This window comes from Gavia stellata, chromosome 3, assembly GCF_030936135.1.
Source record: "Gavia stellata isolate bGavSte3 chromosome 3, bGavSte3.hap2, whole genome shotgun sequence".
Lineage (NCBI taxonomy): Eukaryota > Metazoa > Chordata > Aves > Gaviiformes > Gaviidae > Gavia > Gavia stellata.
Window position 1 is genome coordinate 35,720,510 of NC_082596.1, and position 18,057 is coordinate 35,738,566.

Genomic DNA, 18,057 nt, shown 5'->3' on the forward strand with positions numbered 1-18,057 from the left:
AACATTCTTTTTCATATATATATTTGTGTGCATTTATATATATAAAACTTATATAAAACTAATATTTTAGGAACTCAGCAATTATATTTCTTAAGCACGTTACTTTGTCCTTTTTCATCTGGTCAGTGTAGACATTCTTGTATATTTTATTAATACATTATATTGCACGTAAGTAGAAACACCTATATAATGGTATTAGTAAGACCACATAAAGATTAAGGACCTTAGTAAGGTTAATTTAACCATGTTTTACAGCCAACATGTTGTAATATTTGGATAGCAATGTACAGGGATGGATTAAGATACGCCTTTAAAACAGAGTGGGAAACATTGCAGTGCGACGAAGGTGTTCAGCACTGACATGAAGCCCGACTGTGCCTGAGAGCAGGAGATCCTGGCGCTGAGCTCATCCCAGCTCTGGTGCAGGGACCACAGCTTCCTGTGGCTTAGTGTGGGTCAGTGCCACGAAAGTACCACTGCCTTCTCGCACGGTGAAGCACAAGTGGGCAACTTTCAAGTAAGGCAATCTTGAAAACACTTCTGAAATTACTACCTGGAATCTTAGAGTGGGAACACTCCTGGACTACAACAGTAAAATCCCATGCTGGCACAGATGTTGTCTCATTCTGGGAAAATGCAGACAAAGTTGTCTGTTAATTTTCATTTTGTGTCTTTTTATTGATATGTGCTGTGATAATTGTATCTGCTGGGTGAAGTTGCCACAAAAGAGAGCTTAAAAAAGAAATACAAGCCTAAGGAGACCTCATTACAGTGTAACAGCAAAACTAAATAATGTAAGGGACATGACCTTGATAAAAAGAACTTTAATACAAAACATGTTGTAATAATATTAAGGTTGAAGCTTTCAGCCCATTAAAAATACAGTTATTACACCAAGAAGGCCCTAGCACCTTTACCTCAGTTCCGTTGCACTCAGGCATTATACTTCAACAAATGGTTTGGTGTAATTGCACCTAGTGAAAAAATATATATTTATATTGATTTTGCAGATAATACAAAGAGGCACCTGTCAGATGCTCTAATGTCTCCTTATACACATTATGTGTAACAAAGATTAAATTAGGTAGCTGCTTCCGCCCATCAAACAAAATGACTGAACCTTTTCCCAAATGAGGTCTCTAATTTGTCATAGACATTATCCAGACCAGTAAATGGTGCACACATGAAGAGATGCACACATGAAGAGATGGCTATCTTAGCACTTGCAGTGCTGTGGTTTGTTGGTGAGTGCATCCCAACAGTATAGCCTCCTAAAAGGGGACATGTGTGTGTGGAACAATGAAGACAGAAAATGAGCTAAAGGAAGGTACAGTATTCAGAACTTCATTTTTTGCCATATTATTGTAACTTTTAATAGTGGAGAAGTACTTCAAATGGGTTTTCTCATTGTCATCCTGAATATGTTTGGAAGGGAATAAATAAATGAAACTTTTCAGAACTGATTGGCTTTTGTGTGGTGGCTCTTTTGATAATTTTGGTACTGTTGGGAGGGACAGCTGAGAGTTGTGGAGGCAAGACTGTGGAAGCCTTTCAAATGGACAGGATATTGCTCTGAGTTGTGTGCTCTGGCAAGGTAAGAGTTGAGAGCAGGCATGTTGCCTGCAGCTAGGACAGCATAAAAATATGGACCTTTAATTAAGACTGAAGTTTGGGACCATGCATGAACATCCTATGTTTTAATGATACTAGAAAAAAATTACAAATGAGTTGAAGTGATGCCATATAAATGTAGTTTTGAATATGCTTTATGTAAAGAAATAGCCAAAGCCTGGTGGACCTTCGTGAGTTGAATTTCTTCAGTATGTGAAGCACCTTGCAAGGAAAAAATCAGCAGCCTTGGTTTAAATATGCATTATTGTTGTGTATTGTGTTATTGAGTAAATCTTTTTGAAAATATAGGTCTACTGTATTTTCTGTGAAACACTGAAAATGATGGTTAGATTTGCTTTATCTAATTAACCTTAATTTTCTGTCCTCAAACCTGGTACTGTCATTAATACTTGTCCGGATTTTATGAAAACCCAACTAATGCCTTCAATTACCAGGAAAACTGCATTAGTACATTGCAGAGATACAAATATTAGGGTGATTTGACTCAATGTTACTTTCACTTAAAAGGTGATTAAAGAAAGTGGACCTCCTCACATGAAGAGCTTTGTTACGCGAGTTACAGTAGGAGAATTCACTGCAGAAGGAGAAGGCAACAGTAAGAAACTCTCAAAGAAACGTGCTGCAATGTCTGTCCTACAAGAACTTAAGAAACTTCCTCCTCTTCCTGTGATTGAAAAGCCAAAACTTTACTTTAAAAAACGTCCAAAAACAATATTAAAGGTATGTGTCCACCTTTGACAGAGTTAAGAATGTTTGCTCAGGAAGTAACAGAGTTACTCAGATTTAAAATCAGTAAAGGCTTATTTGTAATCTTCTGTCAATATTGTTACTTGTTTGCCTATGCTAATACACCTATGCTTTTTTAAATTCTGAGAATGCTGTGAAATGCTCAAACATAATGGCTTCTAAAGTGCTCAGCTTAAGAACCAAGCTTGCATCACTGAGGTCTTCAGGGGTTTGATTCAAGTCTCGTGGGGGATCAAACCGTCCAAGCAGCTCTGTACAGCAATGTGAATTTTTAGCATCATCTCCTCTGGGCGGCCCTACTAGCATATGTGGTGGTTCTCTCCCTGGTCTTTCCCCCCTCCGCAGTTTGAAGAGGGAGAGATATATGAAATAGTAGATATATGGGGAAATAGTGCACAGTCCAGCTTCCTCCCTTCGTGGAGCTAGATTCAGGAGTTTTGTGGCTTCAGCTTCAATTTGGTTTGATTTTTGAAAGAAGACCAAGAGTATGTTGACATCTCAGCCTAGTGTGTCACTTGTCAAGCGCCAAAGGACAATACTTTTTTTGTATCATGTGCCTGTGTTTGATAATGCACTTTAGCTCTCAAATACAGATAGAGAATTGACTGGAGACCAGCCCTTGGAGGACTTGTGGACTTCGAACCATCCCTCCATTAAAACATGCCCTATCTCAGCGGATATTAATATGCTTCTTGCTGCCCTGATGAGGCTTCCTTTAGAGGTTCTGGATTCTTGTGAGGTCAAGCTTCTTAAATGGTGGTTTTATTCTTGGTGGCAGTAGATTTATTGCTACTTCAACAATTCAGTCAGTTTATGATGATTAGCCCTGGTTTGTCTACTCATCCTAGATTCATACAAAACCAAAGGGTCATCTGAAGCAATTAGTCTTTCAAATGATCTAACAAAAGCCACATAGTGTCCATATATTCATGAAGCACCACTACCCAGTCTCAGCACTGAACACCTAATCAGATTAACTTGTCATCTGTTCAGTGCAGAAGATGAAGCTTTGGAAGTGGCCAAAATCTGCTACATTTCATTTTATTTGAGGAAGTACTATTTTGTGAGGAAGTAGTTAAACTCTTTGTACATGATTTTCTATTGTCTGGCATGTTGGATAGCCATTTAGGTATATGTAAGGACACATTAATAGCTTTTCATACTGATTTTACGCTGGTGTGTATATAACAGTGGAGAGTCGCTCATGTTCTGTCTGGTGTTACAGAGTCACTTTTGCCCCATACTATGCAGATCAGGAACCTTGAGACTAGAATCACAGGAAGAACCAAGAAACCTTCATGTCTGAAACCTGTGCTTCAGAATATAGTTTTAGGACCTAAATTTCATCTCTTTTTCTGTATTTGCCTCTTGTCAGAAAAAAAGTCTTCAATTTTTCTGAATTATGTTATGTCCACGGCTTGTATTATGTTAGGCTGGATAGCATTATATCAGTATGGCTTGAATTTAATACTCATCAAGTGTTACATTCATAAGTTGTAAAATAAGTAAGTTAGTACTTACTTTACTAAAAGTATGACCATTAGAAATCTGTATACTCAGTACACTGAGTGCAGAGTTCTGTAGGAGCAGCCAACAGAAAAGCCATTTAAAATAAGCAAATACTTTGGAGAGTGCAAAACTGGGTTTGGAAAATGTACGAAGGACTTACTTCGTCATCTTCCTCTTTTAATTTGCCTTCAAAACAGAATGAGTGATTTTTCAAAAAACCCTAGGTTAATTATATACCCAGCTTCTACTGGAATTCTGAGGATGTAATTCTCAAAAACTTCTAGGAAAAAATGAGCATAAAAAAATTATTTCATGGAAAACCATCAGCATTAATGCTGCTTTAAAGCTGCAAGATCTGAAAAGGCTATTGGCTCTGGCTGTCTCATTTTGGGAAGTTTTTCTTTCGATGCTAAGGGTATAATAATGTAAAAATCTCTTATATTACCATATACCATTTACATTACAATCTTGAATTGTCCAAAGTTGGCCATGTTAGAAAGAGACGTTAATAGTCAAAATAACCTGGATATGTTGAAGGTTTTTATTTTTTGAATATCCAAACTTCTGAAATGCTTTCAGTGTGCCCATTTCTTTTAATTTAACCTGCACATGTTTTAGGCACCAAAGAAAGTGACAACAATAACTTCTATTTATTTGTATATATATTTATGAGGCTATGTCTTATGGCCTGCACTTTATTTAGCCTGCTCTGCATTTTGTCTCTGCCTGGCTCCCTGCCCACACAGCTGCCCTTGTGCATGACATTGCCTTAATTCTTTCACCTACATCTTCTCTAACAAATTCAGCAGTTATGCTATGTAGGCTTCGCTGCACAGCTTTCTTAACATAATCTCCGTCTCTGGTCTTTGCCTTCAGTTGCTGATCATCTCTTTAGGTTCTTAACCACTTGTTTGTTCTTACTTGAGAAGCTCAAACAAGCAGGACTACTGATCTGCTCTTATCCTGCAAACGGCTTCATGAAAAGGAAGTATCTCAATAACATAAAACCAATTCTACATTCAAATGCCATTTACATTTGCAAGTTCATTCTTTGTGTTATGGTATATAAATCAGTTAAATATGACTTCAGATAAATATTTTTGCGTCTTAATTTCTTCTCCTTAAGATCAACAAACAAATATTTTCATAGCTATTTGCTTTGAGAGAGCATTTGCCATGTGAGTAATAACATATTAAAAGGATTTCAGAAATAGATAGTTTGTAAGGACTGTAGGTTTTCATCTGTCTGTGTAATCTTGGACAGACCAGTCTCCTAGTCCTTTTGTTTTCACCCATCAGATCAATTCCCCCACCAACCATACATTTTGACATGTTATTGTGAGGATTATTGTCTGTTAAGCATTTGAAATACTTTGTGGGTGGCTCACAATTCACAACGCTTCTAGCTATTGGAGATATTTCTCTCTGTCTTTCCTAGCTTCACAACATAAAAGTGTTTTGAGGCTGAATTCCTATGACACGCAAACAGAGTAAACCTTCCACACCCTTAGTTGCATTGTAGTATGGAAGGCAGGAGTGCTGAGAAGGAAGGCCGGGAGGCAGCTTCTTTGTTTTATGGCAAATCTTTTTTGTCCCCATGTAAATCCCACCTCTTCTTAGCATACTGCTTGTTCCAGCATAGTAGCAACCTATTTTAAGGGGCTAGGAGGAAGGGTCATAGAAATAGGGCAATGAGATATAAGTGATTGATGAATCTGCTAATTTTAATCCATCCCCTATCTCCATACATAGATGAGGGTATTAGTAGCTTGCAGATGCTAGGTATGCACACTACCTGCAACAGTGGCAGACAATAGGTGCATATTATTTGACACAGCTTTGAGCTTGAGGATTCTTATCTTCTGTCTTATGATCAGAAGATGGGAAGAAATTTACTTCTTATTCTCTCAAAGGGAATATTAAAGAAGAGGTAACCCTAGTAAATGATTTATTGAAGCAGCATAATAGTTGTATGCTGAAATATGCTGAAATAATGGTTCTTTCTTTTAAACCTGTTTTAGACTGGACCAGAATATGGTCAAGGAATGAATCCCATCAGTCGTCTGGCTCAGATACAACAGGCTAAAAAGGAGAAGGAGCCAGAGTATGTTCTTCTTTCAGAGAGAGGAATGCCTCGCCGTCGAGAGTTTGTTATGCAGGTATCATCTGCTGTCACGTTAGAGATAAAGCCCTTGCTATGTTATGTTCAACTCAAGCAAAATGGTGGCATAATATGAAGCGGATCCCTCTGTGTTTAGCTCTTTGCTTTACGGGCAGTTATACAAGAAGAATATGAAATACAGTATCAGAAAGCCTGTTTAAACTTTCTTCTTTCTCTTGGTGAAACAAATGGCAATTATGTGCCTTCTAAATGCTTTTCTTGTAGTGGTTTTACATTTTTTATAGTCTTTCTTATTTTATTTCACCTGATGGTTTCTGTCTTTGTCCTTGATAGTTCATGATTTATTTACTTTTACTTGTCTTTTTGAAAATATTTTTTTTACTGTTGTTGGTCAGAGGATTGCAATACAAACAAGTATTCTGAAATATGGATATGAATATCTCCATACTACCAAGAATTTTGGTTTAAAAAAATAGTGTTGTAAATCTTGTAAGAACTCTTTTCAGATTTTCAGTTTCTTTGTGGCTTTGTTCATATCTGAAATACCACAAAAAAAAGCCTTCCGTCACATGTTTTAGCCTGTCTAGTTAAAGGCTCTGGACCTAATACAGAAACAGTAGATCATTAATGTTTCTTTAATTTTTAAATTAAGAACATTCACAAAGATTTGATATAACTGTGATATTTTGTTAGATATCACAACAGCAGGTTAAGAAAGATTAGGAACAGGAAGGAATTATTTTCTCTTGTTTTTTCACTCAGGGGTAATATTGTGCCAGAACAATTCAGAACAGCATACCTGAACATGTTTTGACTTGTTGTCAACAAACCACCCCAAAATGTCCCTTCTGACCACAAGCAGAATTTCTGATGTTCCAGCACCTCCTTATCCAGAAAATTAGTTATATTTTCACTTAAAGGTTGAAGTTCCTCCTTTATGTCAGTTAAGATAGGCTAACAATCTTCATTTCCTTGGACCTCAGCAGTCTTTCTTGGTGATTTATTATTTTTCTCTCTGAAGCAAAAGAATATATTAGGTTCCTTTTGCTGCAGAATCTGATTTATGAGTATAAACTTCCAATTTCCAACTTTTTATGCTACATGAAAGTATTTGAAAAAGAGTGATCCTATCACAGACCATCCCTTTTCCCTTGCTCAGACCCCTGTGGGAGTGTTCATGGTTAGAGATGGTTGTGTGAGGTGTCAGAAGAGAACTGTGTAATGCAGTCCAGTATTAGAAGGGTGGGCTGAGAATTTGGTTTTCCATTGGAGGGTTCTCAATAATGGCAAAATCTTTGGTTTGAATAAAAAAAAAAATTAAAAGCAGTGAATACGTAGAAGATTCCCTTATCTAAGATGACTTGTGAAAGAAAGTCAAAGAAATGCCATAGATCAGTTGCTTTATTATGTATACTTTTAAACACTGTAGCCGCATTTTTACCCTTTAGTGATATTTTCACATAAAAATCATAGTGCTGTTTCTCCCGCCTTCAGGAAGTCTCAGTGGATTCATTATGACATTCAAAAAACCTTATCAGAATAAAAAGCCTTTGTATAAACTACTTAAACAATGTTTTCATTTAATTTGATTGAATGTGGAAGTAAAATATCCAGAGATAATATGTTCATTTTTATCTGTCACACAAAGAGCAAGTTTAGATGTGATGAAATGGATCCAATTACGTGCCTTGACCACCAGATAAACAGAAGAAAACCTCTGATGACATTAGTTGGTGTTCTGTTCCCAAAGTTAATTTCAGAAAGCTCTTTCTCTTTGTAGTCAGACCTTTAATCCTTGATAGAGGTTATAATAATAGCTAAACCAGTTTTACAGGTCTGAGAAATAGCAGCACATTGATTTATTGGGAGCTATGTTATAAATTATCATTTTGTCTTGTCCCATTAAAGTCCTTCAATTTTATTGCATATAAACTTGTGGCAGATTGGCTATTTTCTAATTGTGATTGCGGAACTGCATACAAGATAAGGTTTTTACTTCGAGATTATTAATATTTCTGTCTTAGGTAGCCAAATCTTTTTGTTTAATTATATATGTACTTTTAAGGGATATTCATGATCGTTATTATTCATTTGCAACCTCTTCTTTGTATTTAGAAGTAATAGGTATTTGAGTAAAGAAAAATTGAAACTTCTAGGAAAATATATACATGATAATTTGAGGAAAGTGAATAATTATTGAATAACATAAATTACTAAATAACATTTATTATTTATTTAACAATCGTATGCTTGTTTTTACAATTTTTTTAAAGCTCCTTCAAAACTGTTTCAGGTCTTTGACCTCTAACGTTTCTTTTATTCAGATCACTTCAGCTATTTTATTATTTTTATTTTACTTTGGTTTCCTTTTTTTACACTTTTGAAACCATACACTATTTTAAGAGAAAATTTGGCAAATAAAATGGCTTAATGGACAGAGTGAAAAACAGCTATCAGAGAGCTACGAATATTGCATAAGCGAATAGCAGTGACAGTGCTGATATCACAGACCAGACACGTACAGCTTCAGGAGTTTAAGAATGGTACTAAAGCCAAGGAATAAGTTAGAGCCTCACTCTTTGTGGATATCCATTGTCTATAATTAGTCTTTATTTTGAGGTTTTAATTTCTCCTAGTTTTATGAAAGGCGTCTTGTTTGTCAGAAACCCTTTGTGCAGTACAGACCTCAGGGCCAACAAGGAGTCTTCCTTCCAAAGACTATTTTGATAAAAGCTTGTCAGGTGTAAGTGCGGAAGAAGAACACAGTCCCAGCCCCCATGTTCCTTGCAGTGCAACAAAGTGGGAGGAATGTGAACATGGTTTTCATCTTTCTTTAGAAACCAGTCTTATTTAAATCTTCAGGTCATTGTTTGTCTCTCCGTTGTTCTGGATACTGTCCTGATGATGCTGGGGAGCTGCTGCAGGCAACACTCCTACAAGGACGAGGAAGTCCAGATCCTGTAGTGCTTCCCGTGTTAGGAAAGAGGGGGGAGTAATAGTGGGGAGGATATTCAGCAGGGAGAATGGGGTTGGCACAGAGGCTGGTGGAAGAGAGGGATGCCTGTGTGTGCACTGAAATACAGAAAAATATAGCTCTTTGGTACGAGTTTGGGGACCTTCTGAAAAATCTAAACAAGCACCTCTGTGTGAAGCGGTATCGTAGTCCTCTTCTGCTCTAGTCTTACTTTTCCAAGATTGCATCTTCATCAAAAGAGCTGACAGTTGTTGGTAGGTCAGCAAGATTATTACATGGTGATATTAAGGAGTCTTGCATTTATCGTGATTATGATCAGTGTTTTCTTTTTAAGGTAAAAGTAGGCAACGACATTACTACTGGAACAGGCCCAAACAAGAAAATAGCTAAAAGAAATGCAGCAGAAGCAATGTTGCTACAACTGGGTTACAAAGCCTCTACTCCTCTTCAAGACCAGCCAGAAAAGGTGAGAACCAATTGTTATGATGCCCACATTTTACCATTGTCTAGATTTCTTAGCTATTTCAGCTAATCACTTAGTAAGAACAGAAGTTTAAACTTGTGCACCCCCTGTTTTAGGAGTTTGCTTGTCAGAGATCAGCCTTCGTTTAGCTACAGCTCTGTAGCTACAGTTAGTAGTAGATGCAGCCTCTCCTGCTGCAAGAGTAATTAAGAACAGAAATGTAGTTCCAGAGGATAGTGTGTGCTCAAAAGCGTACATGCAATGTGTGCCTATTTCTGCTTACAAATCAGGATGAACGTGCCTCTTGCGTTTATTCCATTTTGGACATCCATGAGAGGACTAAGAGGAATGACGATACTAATTTTCATACATGAAGTAGTCATCGTAGTCAATGTTTGTCTTCCTGTTGCATATGCACTAAAAGCATTCCAGAAAAATAATGACCTTTTAAGGTTTCATGACTGAGAAGGAAAATGTTTGGGGTTTTTTTGTGGAGAAGGAATTACATTTTAAATTTGTATGTGTTGCAGGTATGTATTTCCGTGTTAGTGATATGCAGCTTAGCACTCGTCTCCTGTCTTGAGTTTATTGATGGAAGGTTTTGTAACCAAAATTGGGTGTTAAGGTTTTGCCTTTTGTATCCTGAAAAGGTATTTGGTAAGGTATTTGGCTAAGCTGTGGACTCTGAACAGCTTCTGCTTAGGCAGAGTCACTGCATGTATATATTTTGATCATGACTTAAATGTTTGCTGTGGCTGCACCAGCTAGCTCAGGTCAACAGAATGTTCTGCTGGGCTTTTCTGAGGACCACATGATAAATCTGAATATAGTATGTATCTATATATATCTTCTGAAAAACTCTTTGTTTTCTTTAAAAAAAATATATATATAGGAAGGTACTCTTTTCTGTACATTCTATACTCCTAGTCAGGAAAAAATAAATGCTATACTGGTTACTTGGCTCCACCTCCTGTCTCCCTCTCCTTTGAGAGGAGCAGCTCCATGTATGCTATTCACACTCGCCTTCACTATGTTCTTTACTATGTATCTTAGTCATATACAAGTGTGCAATACTCTGAACAGAGTATTTGGATGTTAGATGGTGTTCCTAGTGAGAACACACTGTGCAGTCATAGCCATTTTAGAAAAGGCTTGTGACAGAGTCAAATCATAATTCATTTTCACCAGAATGCTGAGACTTTTCAGCTGTAGAAGGTGCTTTCTGCCAGTTTCAACTTTTTCTTCACTGCCAATTTGACCAAAGGGCTTTTTGAAAAACAAAGCAAACCAGAAAAGTCAACTTTTTTTTTTTAATAGGAAAACATAGGTTTTCGTTCTATGATTTCAAATTGGCTGAATTATTTTTACTCAGTGATTTTCAGAGATAAAGCCTGAAAAAATTCAGCCCACAATGTAGTTGCTTTGGAGAGCTCTACACAGTGGAAACTTGTGGTTACACTGAAACCCTTAAAAAAAAAAAAAAAAAAAAGTGGCTAAAAAGAGGCACTGCTGCTTCATTTCTCTATGTTTATTAAACTATTGCTTACAAGTGCATTGTCTTTAAAAAAACAGGTTTCATTACGTACTTGCAGACGTCGGTATCTTAGAATTGATAGAATAGCATACAATGGCCTAGTATTATTCAGAACACAATCAGCAAACATGGTACTGTATCAAAAAAATGTGAACTACTCAAATTTTATGTACTGGGAGTATTCAAGATCATAGAACAAATTTTTATAGCTTTGTTGGGGTTAAGGACATAAAATATCCAGAACATCTGGCTTTATCTTCTGTATATAACAGACTGAACATATTTAAAGCAGATAGACAAGTTAGTTTGTGTAGATGAAAGCATTTTAATTCTCGAACTAAACTGTGCTGGAGAAGAGGGAAAATAGCCCTTAGATCTCTACCAATTTGAGCATTGCAAAATTCCTTCCATATAAATTACACAATAAAGAAGTACCATTAGAAGATACTTGTTTCTCTCTTCAAATCCAAAATGGGGCCCAATGTAGATTAGCTGACGTATCAGGTTGGCATCTAAATGGACAATTTTCACTTGTGTTGTTTTTGATGCTTTTAAAAAGGAAACTTCTCTTTCCCCTCCCCCTCCCTTCCCTGAGTCCTTTCATCCCCTTCCTCCTCCCTTAAAAAAAAGGCAAAACCAAATTCAGTGTTTTTTCCTTAACCGCGGTGCATAAAATGTGACTGTATTCATTGTTTTAATGAAGACCTGAGAGTGTTACAAGAGCCACGCATGGTGCTGGTGGCAGCACAGGTAAAGAGGTAATCGAGGTAATGTAAAAAAGTAAAGGCTCTGCTCTTTTCTGAGGTAACCCAATTCCTGGAAGAAATCAGTAATGGTTGTGCAGAGCCCTGAGGAGAGCAATGTGAAAGTGCCCTGGGAGACTTTTTGCAGCTATCGGAATTTTAGCTCTATGGATCAGAATGGAGAGTTGTAATGTCTTCATTTTTTCATGTTTCCATCTTTTCCATTCTTCTTGCCACTTTTATTCTCTTAGAGGGAAAAAAGCCAGAGTAGATTGCATTCATGTGAGACAGCAGCACTAAGGATAACTTACTGGTAGATGAATTGTTAAATTCCCCATCATGATCAAGTTAATAAACAGTAAAAAGAGAGGAATGAGAAGAGTTGGAAATGTTCTTATATTGTAGCAGCATGCTCGTGCTGATTTTCCTATCATGTTATGGATGCACAGTACGGATTCATGACAAAACCATGCTGTTGTAACAGACAGCAGTAAATACAAACATATTTATCTATTTCATATTGCTTATTCATTTGGAGAACTGTCATCTTCCATGTTTTCCAATGTACATATTGTCTGCTTCATAATATGAATAAAAGGAGTTATGTGAAATTAAACTGTATGGAGGTGGTTGGCCAATTTGAGAGCTAGCTCTAATACCTATCCTCCCTTTCCATTAAATGTCTCCCATTTTTATTGGAGGTTGCCTAGGCTTTAAGCACATTGGGATGTATATGATGAGGAAAGGCAGAGAAACAATCATTGGAATAGCTGCTTTGCATAGTGTGCTCTTCCGTCCTCTTTCCCAAGGAAAACATATCATCTAGTAGTCTGCATTACAATGTGATTGTAATCTAAGCAACCTCTGAGATGCAGAGGCAGATTTCAGCCGGCTGATCCTCCTTTGCGTCTCTTCCGCTGTCAACAAGAGCAAATGATCACAACTTTGTCATGGCATATAGACTGCTTTGCAAGGTTTTCTGTTTGCATAGAAAATCCCAGTGAAATCTGGAAAGGATCATTTGTTTCACATTTGTCGAACTGGTTGTCAATAGCTCTTGGTTCATGAGGAAGCTTGGACTTGTTTATCCACATTTACATGTAAATCTAGAACACTGCCATCTTATTTACTGTGTAGACTTCAGGAATAGCCTTATTTTGAACTTCTGTGTTAATTGCTTCCCTTTTCTGTGTCAGAGTAATAGCTAGTGTTAAACATAATAAAATTAATTTGAAGATAATTAGCTTCCTCAAAAAAGTCTATGTATTAAAATAATGGAAAATTGCAATCTTTTTTTGCTTCCACTTCAGTAACTAAATGGATTCCTAGCAAATAAATATTTTTAAATTACACTCAAAGTACTTTCTAGTGTTTATGCATTCTTTCATAGGCAGATATTAGAATCTTCTTTTTTTAGAATGTAATTTCTCTGTTGTCTGTGTATGTTTTCAGTTGAGAGCTGCTTAAAACATTTGATTTTAAGTCTGATTTGGTAACATATTGAGTTGAGCCTAATCCTTGGGGAAACATTTATATTTCAGTGTTAGGCAATAGTTGTTAATGTTTATTCATGAAGAGTGCATTCCTCAAATAACCTATTTTAGACAAAAATTAAGATGTGTTAGCAAAGTTTTGTGAGCAGATGTGGCAATCCCAAGTCATCCTTTTTAGAATGTTTCAACTAAATTTATAAACATGAATATTCTGTTTAAGGAGTAATTGGCCCTTCGCTTATTTGTCTTTTTCTACCTGTTTCAGCTTGGAGAAAACAAGAGTTGGAATGGCCAGAATGTTGGGTTTCCTGAGCCAACAAGTAACAGTAAGTATTGCTTTCTAAATTTATATTTATAATTACTTTTCCTGGTCTCTGTAGGATTTGGATTATTTGAGACAATTGAAATGCTTTCTGTAAATATTTTAGGGTTTTAATTGCAATTAGATGAATTAACTCTTGAGTGTCCTTTGTGGGAGTATAGACATGAATGAGTACAGGAACAAGAAGATTTTTATTTACTTATTGAATCATTGAATTCTTCAGGTTGTAAGGGATTTTAGGAGGTCAACTAAACTGCCTGCTCAAAGCACGGTTAGTACAGAGGTTAGACAAGTTTCCTTATGTCTTTTTCCAGTTCTCCAAGGATGGAGATTCCATAGCTTCTCTGGGCAGCCTGTTCCAATGCTTAATTATCTTTACACTGATTTTTTTTTTTTCCCTTTTATCCCAGGCAGAACATCTCCTGTTTGTTTATGACTAACATGTCCTGTTCTTCTGCTACATGCCTTAGTAATGTGCCTGGCTCCATCTTTTTGGCAACCTCTTCTTAGGTATTGGAAGGCTGCTATTAGGTCCCCCAAAGTCTACCATTGTCCTCTAAGCCTGATCATCCAAACAGTTTTTCATCATCTAGTAATTCATCTACCTAGACTTTAATATCACATCACAGCCTGGATACAAGGATGCTGTAGGAGACATGATGTCAAAAACTTTGCTAAAGCCAGGGTAAATGACATCCACTGCTCTCCTTTCATTCATAAATCCAGTCATTTCATCATAAAAGGCAATCAGGTTGTTGAGGCTTTTTCTTATCCTTGGTAAATTCATGCTTATTGTTCCCAATGGCTTTTTCTCCTTTGTGTGCCCACAAATGGTTTTAAGAGGACTTACTGCATGATTTTCCCAGAGGCTAAAGTAAGGCTGACCAGCAGGCCTTTTTTGTTGATGATGATGCCTTTCTCCAGGCATTGGAGACCTCTCCTGACGTCCATGACTTTTTGAAGGTACTAGAGAGTGGCCTCCCAATGACATAAGCCAGTTGACTCAGCAAGCAGAAATGTATTCCATTTGGTCCTATGGACCTGTATGGGCTGAAAATTACTCAAGAGACCCCTGACTCTGATTGGCTTCTGCTACTGGTAGTTTCTCTCTTCCTTGAGTCCTGTCTATAGACACAAAGGTCTGGGAGACCTTGTTGGTGAAGGCTGAATTGAGTTTCACTGTAATAGGTAATAAATAGGACAGGCCTTTGTTACTTTATAACTAGATTTTTGCTGGCCTTGGAATTACTGTTTAGAGTAATCCTCAGCTAAGGATTGTACTACAGACAGCCACACTTGAGCTTCAGAAACACACACATTGTTTTTCCCTGAAAGGAAGGATTCTACTGGATCTAGGACTTCTTATCAATTGCTTCCGTCCAGCCCTATTGTCAATCCCCATCAATACTTCTAGGTGATTTCTGTTTGCATTGTCAAAATCTCTAAGGACATGGCTCGTGAAACATCTGCAAATGTTAACATCTTCAAATGTTAACATATTGGAGTTTGGGACAGCAGAATAAGACCTCAAGCTTTTCTCTCCTGTCCTTGCAGTGTCTTGTAGCAAAGATATTTAATAGGCGACATCACGACATCACAACCATCTACTACACCAACAAGAAAAAACAATCCCTTTCCCAGGCTTCATCTGGCAAGAAAATTTCTGCAGTCATACATGTAAATCCAAATCTAGAAGAAGAACACAAAGGCAAAATCACTCAACAGGAGACAAGATCAACAAAAATTGTATTTTAAACTTGTGCTGTCCAAAAGGACTGTGTTTTTCACAGATTCACCTGCCCACAGACCTTTTTGCAGCCACCACAGGCCACAGTACAGAAACAGGTTTTCAGTCTGGGATGCTTTTCTAATGGACGAAAGACATTCCTAGATGCCCTCGTTTCCATTCTTCTGATATCCAAGTAAATTGGAAATCAAAGGAGATGTAGCTAACATGTCAATAACCATAGAGCATTTATTTCTGACAGTGCTGTTCAGAGACCACTGTGCTTAGTCCCTTAACTCCTTTTTTTGAGGGTTCCAATCAAGAGGCAACACGAATGATGATCAGCTGATTAAAATGTCTCATTTTTTATTTCAGAGAGATTGTGCCATCTTTTTTTAAAATAGGAAGGGTTTGAATCCAAAATGCTATCAACAGGCATATATTTTTTTTTTTCAGTGATTTTTTTAACTCTTCACCTCATAAAGGGCATTTCTTTTCTAGAGTACTTTATTTAAAATTTACAGCTTAACTGTGATTTCCATATAAAGGCATAGGAGGAGAATGAATCTGTTACAGTTATGTAGAGGACAGATTAGTCTTTCTTCACCTTACAGTCTCCAGGATTCATAGAAGACATAGAAATGCATTTTTCTTCTCTAAATGTGTTAGTGTGATACCAGCCCTTGCTTAATGAATTGCTAATAGATGATCTTTTTGAGTTTCTCGTTGAAACTTCTCTTGGCATTTCTAAACTGAAATGGCCTTTCTGATAGAATTATCAGAATATAGCAAGGAACGTGTGGGCGAGGCATTGTGGGACATGGTTTAATGGGCATGGTGGTGTTAGTTGATGGTTGGACTTGATGATCTTACAGGCCTTTTCCAACCTTAGTGATTCTGTGATCAATCTGCTGTATCAATTGGCACTCTATTAAAGTATACTTATATATAGAAAACCACAGTAGTAGTTTCTATATTGTAGATCTTTCAATGTATAAGTATCATGCCATTCTGAAAATACAGCAATTATTTGTAATGTGTAGGAAGGAACCACAGATTCCCAGGTAGAAAATATGGTGAACATTTTTTGTGTGTTATTTAGGTAACCAGTGAGTTCAGTTGATGCCTTCCTACTGAATGGCTCTATGAAGAGGCCTGTTTTTCAGGATGTGACTGAGGTCAGGGGCTTGTGGCATTTGGAGAAGATCTATGCAGTATCACTCGATGTTTGTCACCAGTTTTCTATAGGCATGATTACTTGTTGGAATGCTGTGCTAATATGTGGTAGGGGGATGGTCTGCCAGTACATGTTTAGCTATGAGCACTTTCCCTACTCTTCTTCTGCTAGAATATTATCTGCTAGTTTCCCACCCAGGGAATGCATAAAAAACCCTGAAGAAGAATGAGTAGTATATAGTTTTCCCTGTGCACACCCGTTGATCTTCCCCTCAGCCTCAGAGTCCAAGATAAACTCAGAGCTTTGTAGTCAAGGAGAACTGAGGAAGTTTGAACTGTCTTCTCCTTTTGAATGAAAGAAGAGATCATTTGCATGCATGATCTGTGAAGTGCAGATTTTTTCAGGGCAGCTCTAAGCAAGTTCCAATGCTTGAGATCAAAAATGTCACATCCTTTCAGATAGGAATATGCTAGTTTATATTTCAGAACAACAGTTATCGGTAGATGTATCTATTCTTGCAGTGTCAGCATTATTATGAGAAGTTTTAAAGAGCGCAGATGGAGACGCTTACTCCCTTCTATATCCTTGCTTATAAGAGAAGTGTACAGTTTGCATTTGTTGTGACCCTAAAACGTAACTTTCAGTGGTCTTGAAAATCTAAGGTAGGCTCTGAGATTGCTACATCTACCATTTGACAGCTCTTACTCAGATTTCCAGTAATTTTATTCCAGGAAAACAATTGTGTCCTGTTAGGACAATGTACTGTGCATCAGTTTCCTTTTTCAGGCAGATGCTCTTTCTTTGTGTGCGTAATGCACTATGTCTTCATGTGAAACTGTGTGAAATGAAACTGGAATAGTAAAGTGAAGTTGCATCCTTTAGTACAACAAAACTAAAAATCATAACAGTTACGTATTTTAGCACAGTTGAAGAACAGATTTCATTGTACCCTTATTATGTAGTTCGTTTTTGCTGGGAAATGCTCTTCAGTCTGTATCCTCCTACGTTCTCACTCAATGCATTTTTAGTATTCCTTATTAAATACCCTTGAAAATTAACTTCTACTGTTCCCCTCTATATTGTTACTTTTGCAGCTATCCTTGCAGCAAACTTCATTTCTGTTCCTCCTCCTCACTGGCAAAGCTCCTTCCCACAGGTTACTTCTTTACCTTTCCTCTTCATTTCACAATCTTAAAGATGAAACAAGAAGCTATTTGTTTCTTGGTTTGGGATATCTTAGACATTTTTAACACAAATGTTGAGTGAGTTTTTTCCCTGATGCTTCTGGAAGAGACACTGAGACACTATGGGCAGACCACAAGCATTTGCAGCCCATATAGGAGATGTTTACTGTCACCAGAATGCTCATTTATCTCTCTGGATTTGATTTAAACAGTTATCAACAAAAACAAGCCATGAAACAAATAAACAATCCTAATGCAAAGTGCATTTTCTTGGGAACATATTTTGGTTTTATACTTCTGGATGAGGTAATCACAAACATCATACAGTATGTTCTAGGAAAAACTGTAGATGAGCTATGAAGAACAAAAATATATAAAAATAAAATTAAAAAACCCCCTATTTTTATAGATTATAATTCTAACAAGATAAA

At 37.0% G+C, this 18,057-nt stretch overlaps 1 protein-coding gene across 2 annotated transcripts in view; it reads left to right on the forward strand.

Annotated features, from left to right (window-relative positions):
• STAU2 (staufen double-stranded RNA binding protein 2) overlaps positions 1 to 18,057 on the forward strand; it is a 172,008-nt gene that overhangs the window by 62,674 nt on the left and 91,277 nt on the right. For both annotated transcript variants that reach the window (XM_059815184.1, XM_059815185.1), the window contains exons 8-11: positions 2,140 to 2,352; positions 5,910 to 6,047; positions 9,319 to 9,450; positions 13,483 to 13,543. In XM_059815184.1, the coding sequence (XP_059671167.1) occupies positions 2,140 to 2,352; positions 5,910 to 6,047; positions 9,319 to 9,450; positions 13,483 to 13,543 (544 nt within the window). The remainder of the gene's footprint in view (positions 1 to 2,139; positions 2,353 to 5,909; positions 6,048 to 9,318; positions 9,451 to 13,482; positions 13,544 to 18,057) is intronic.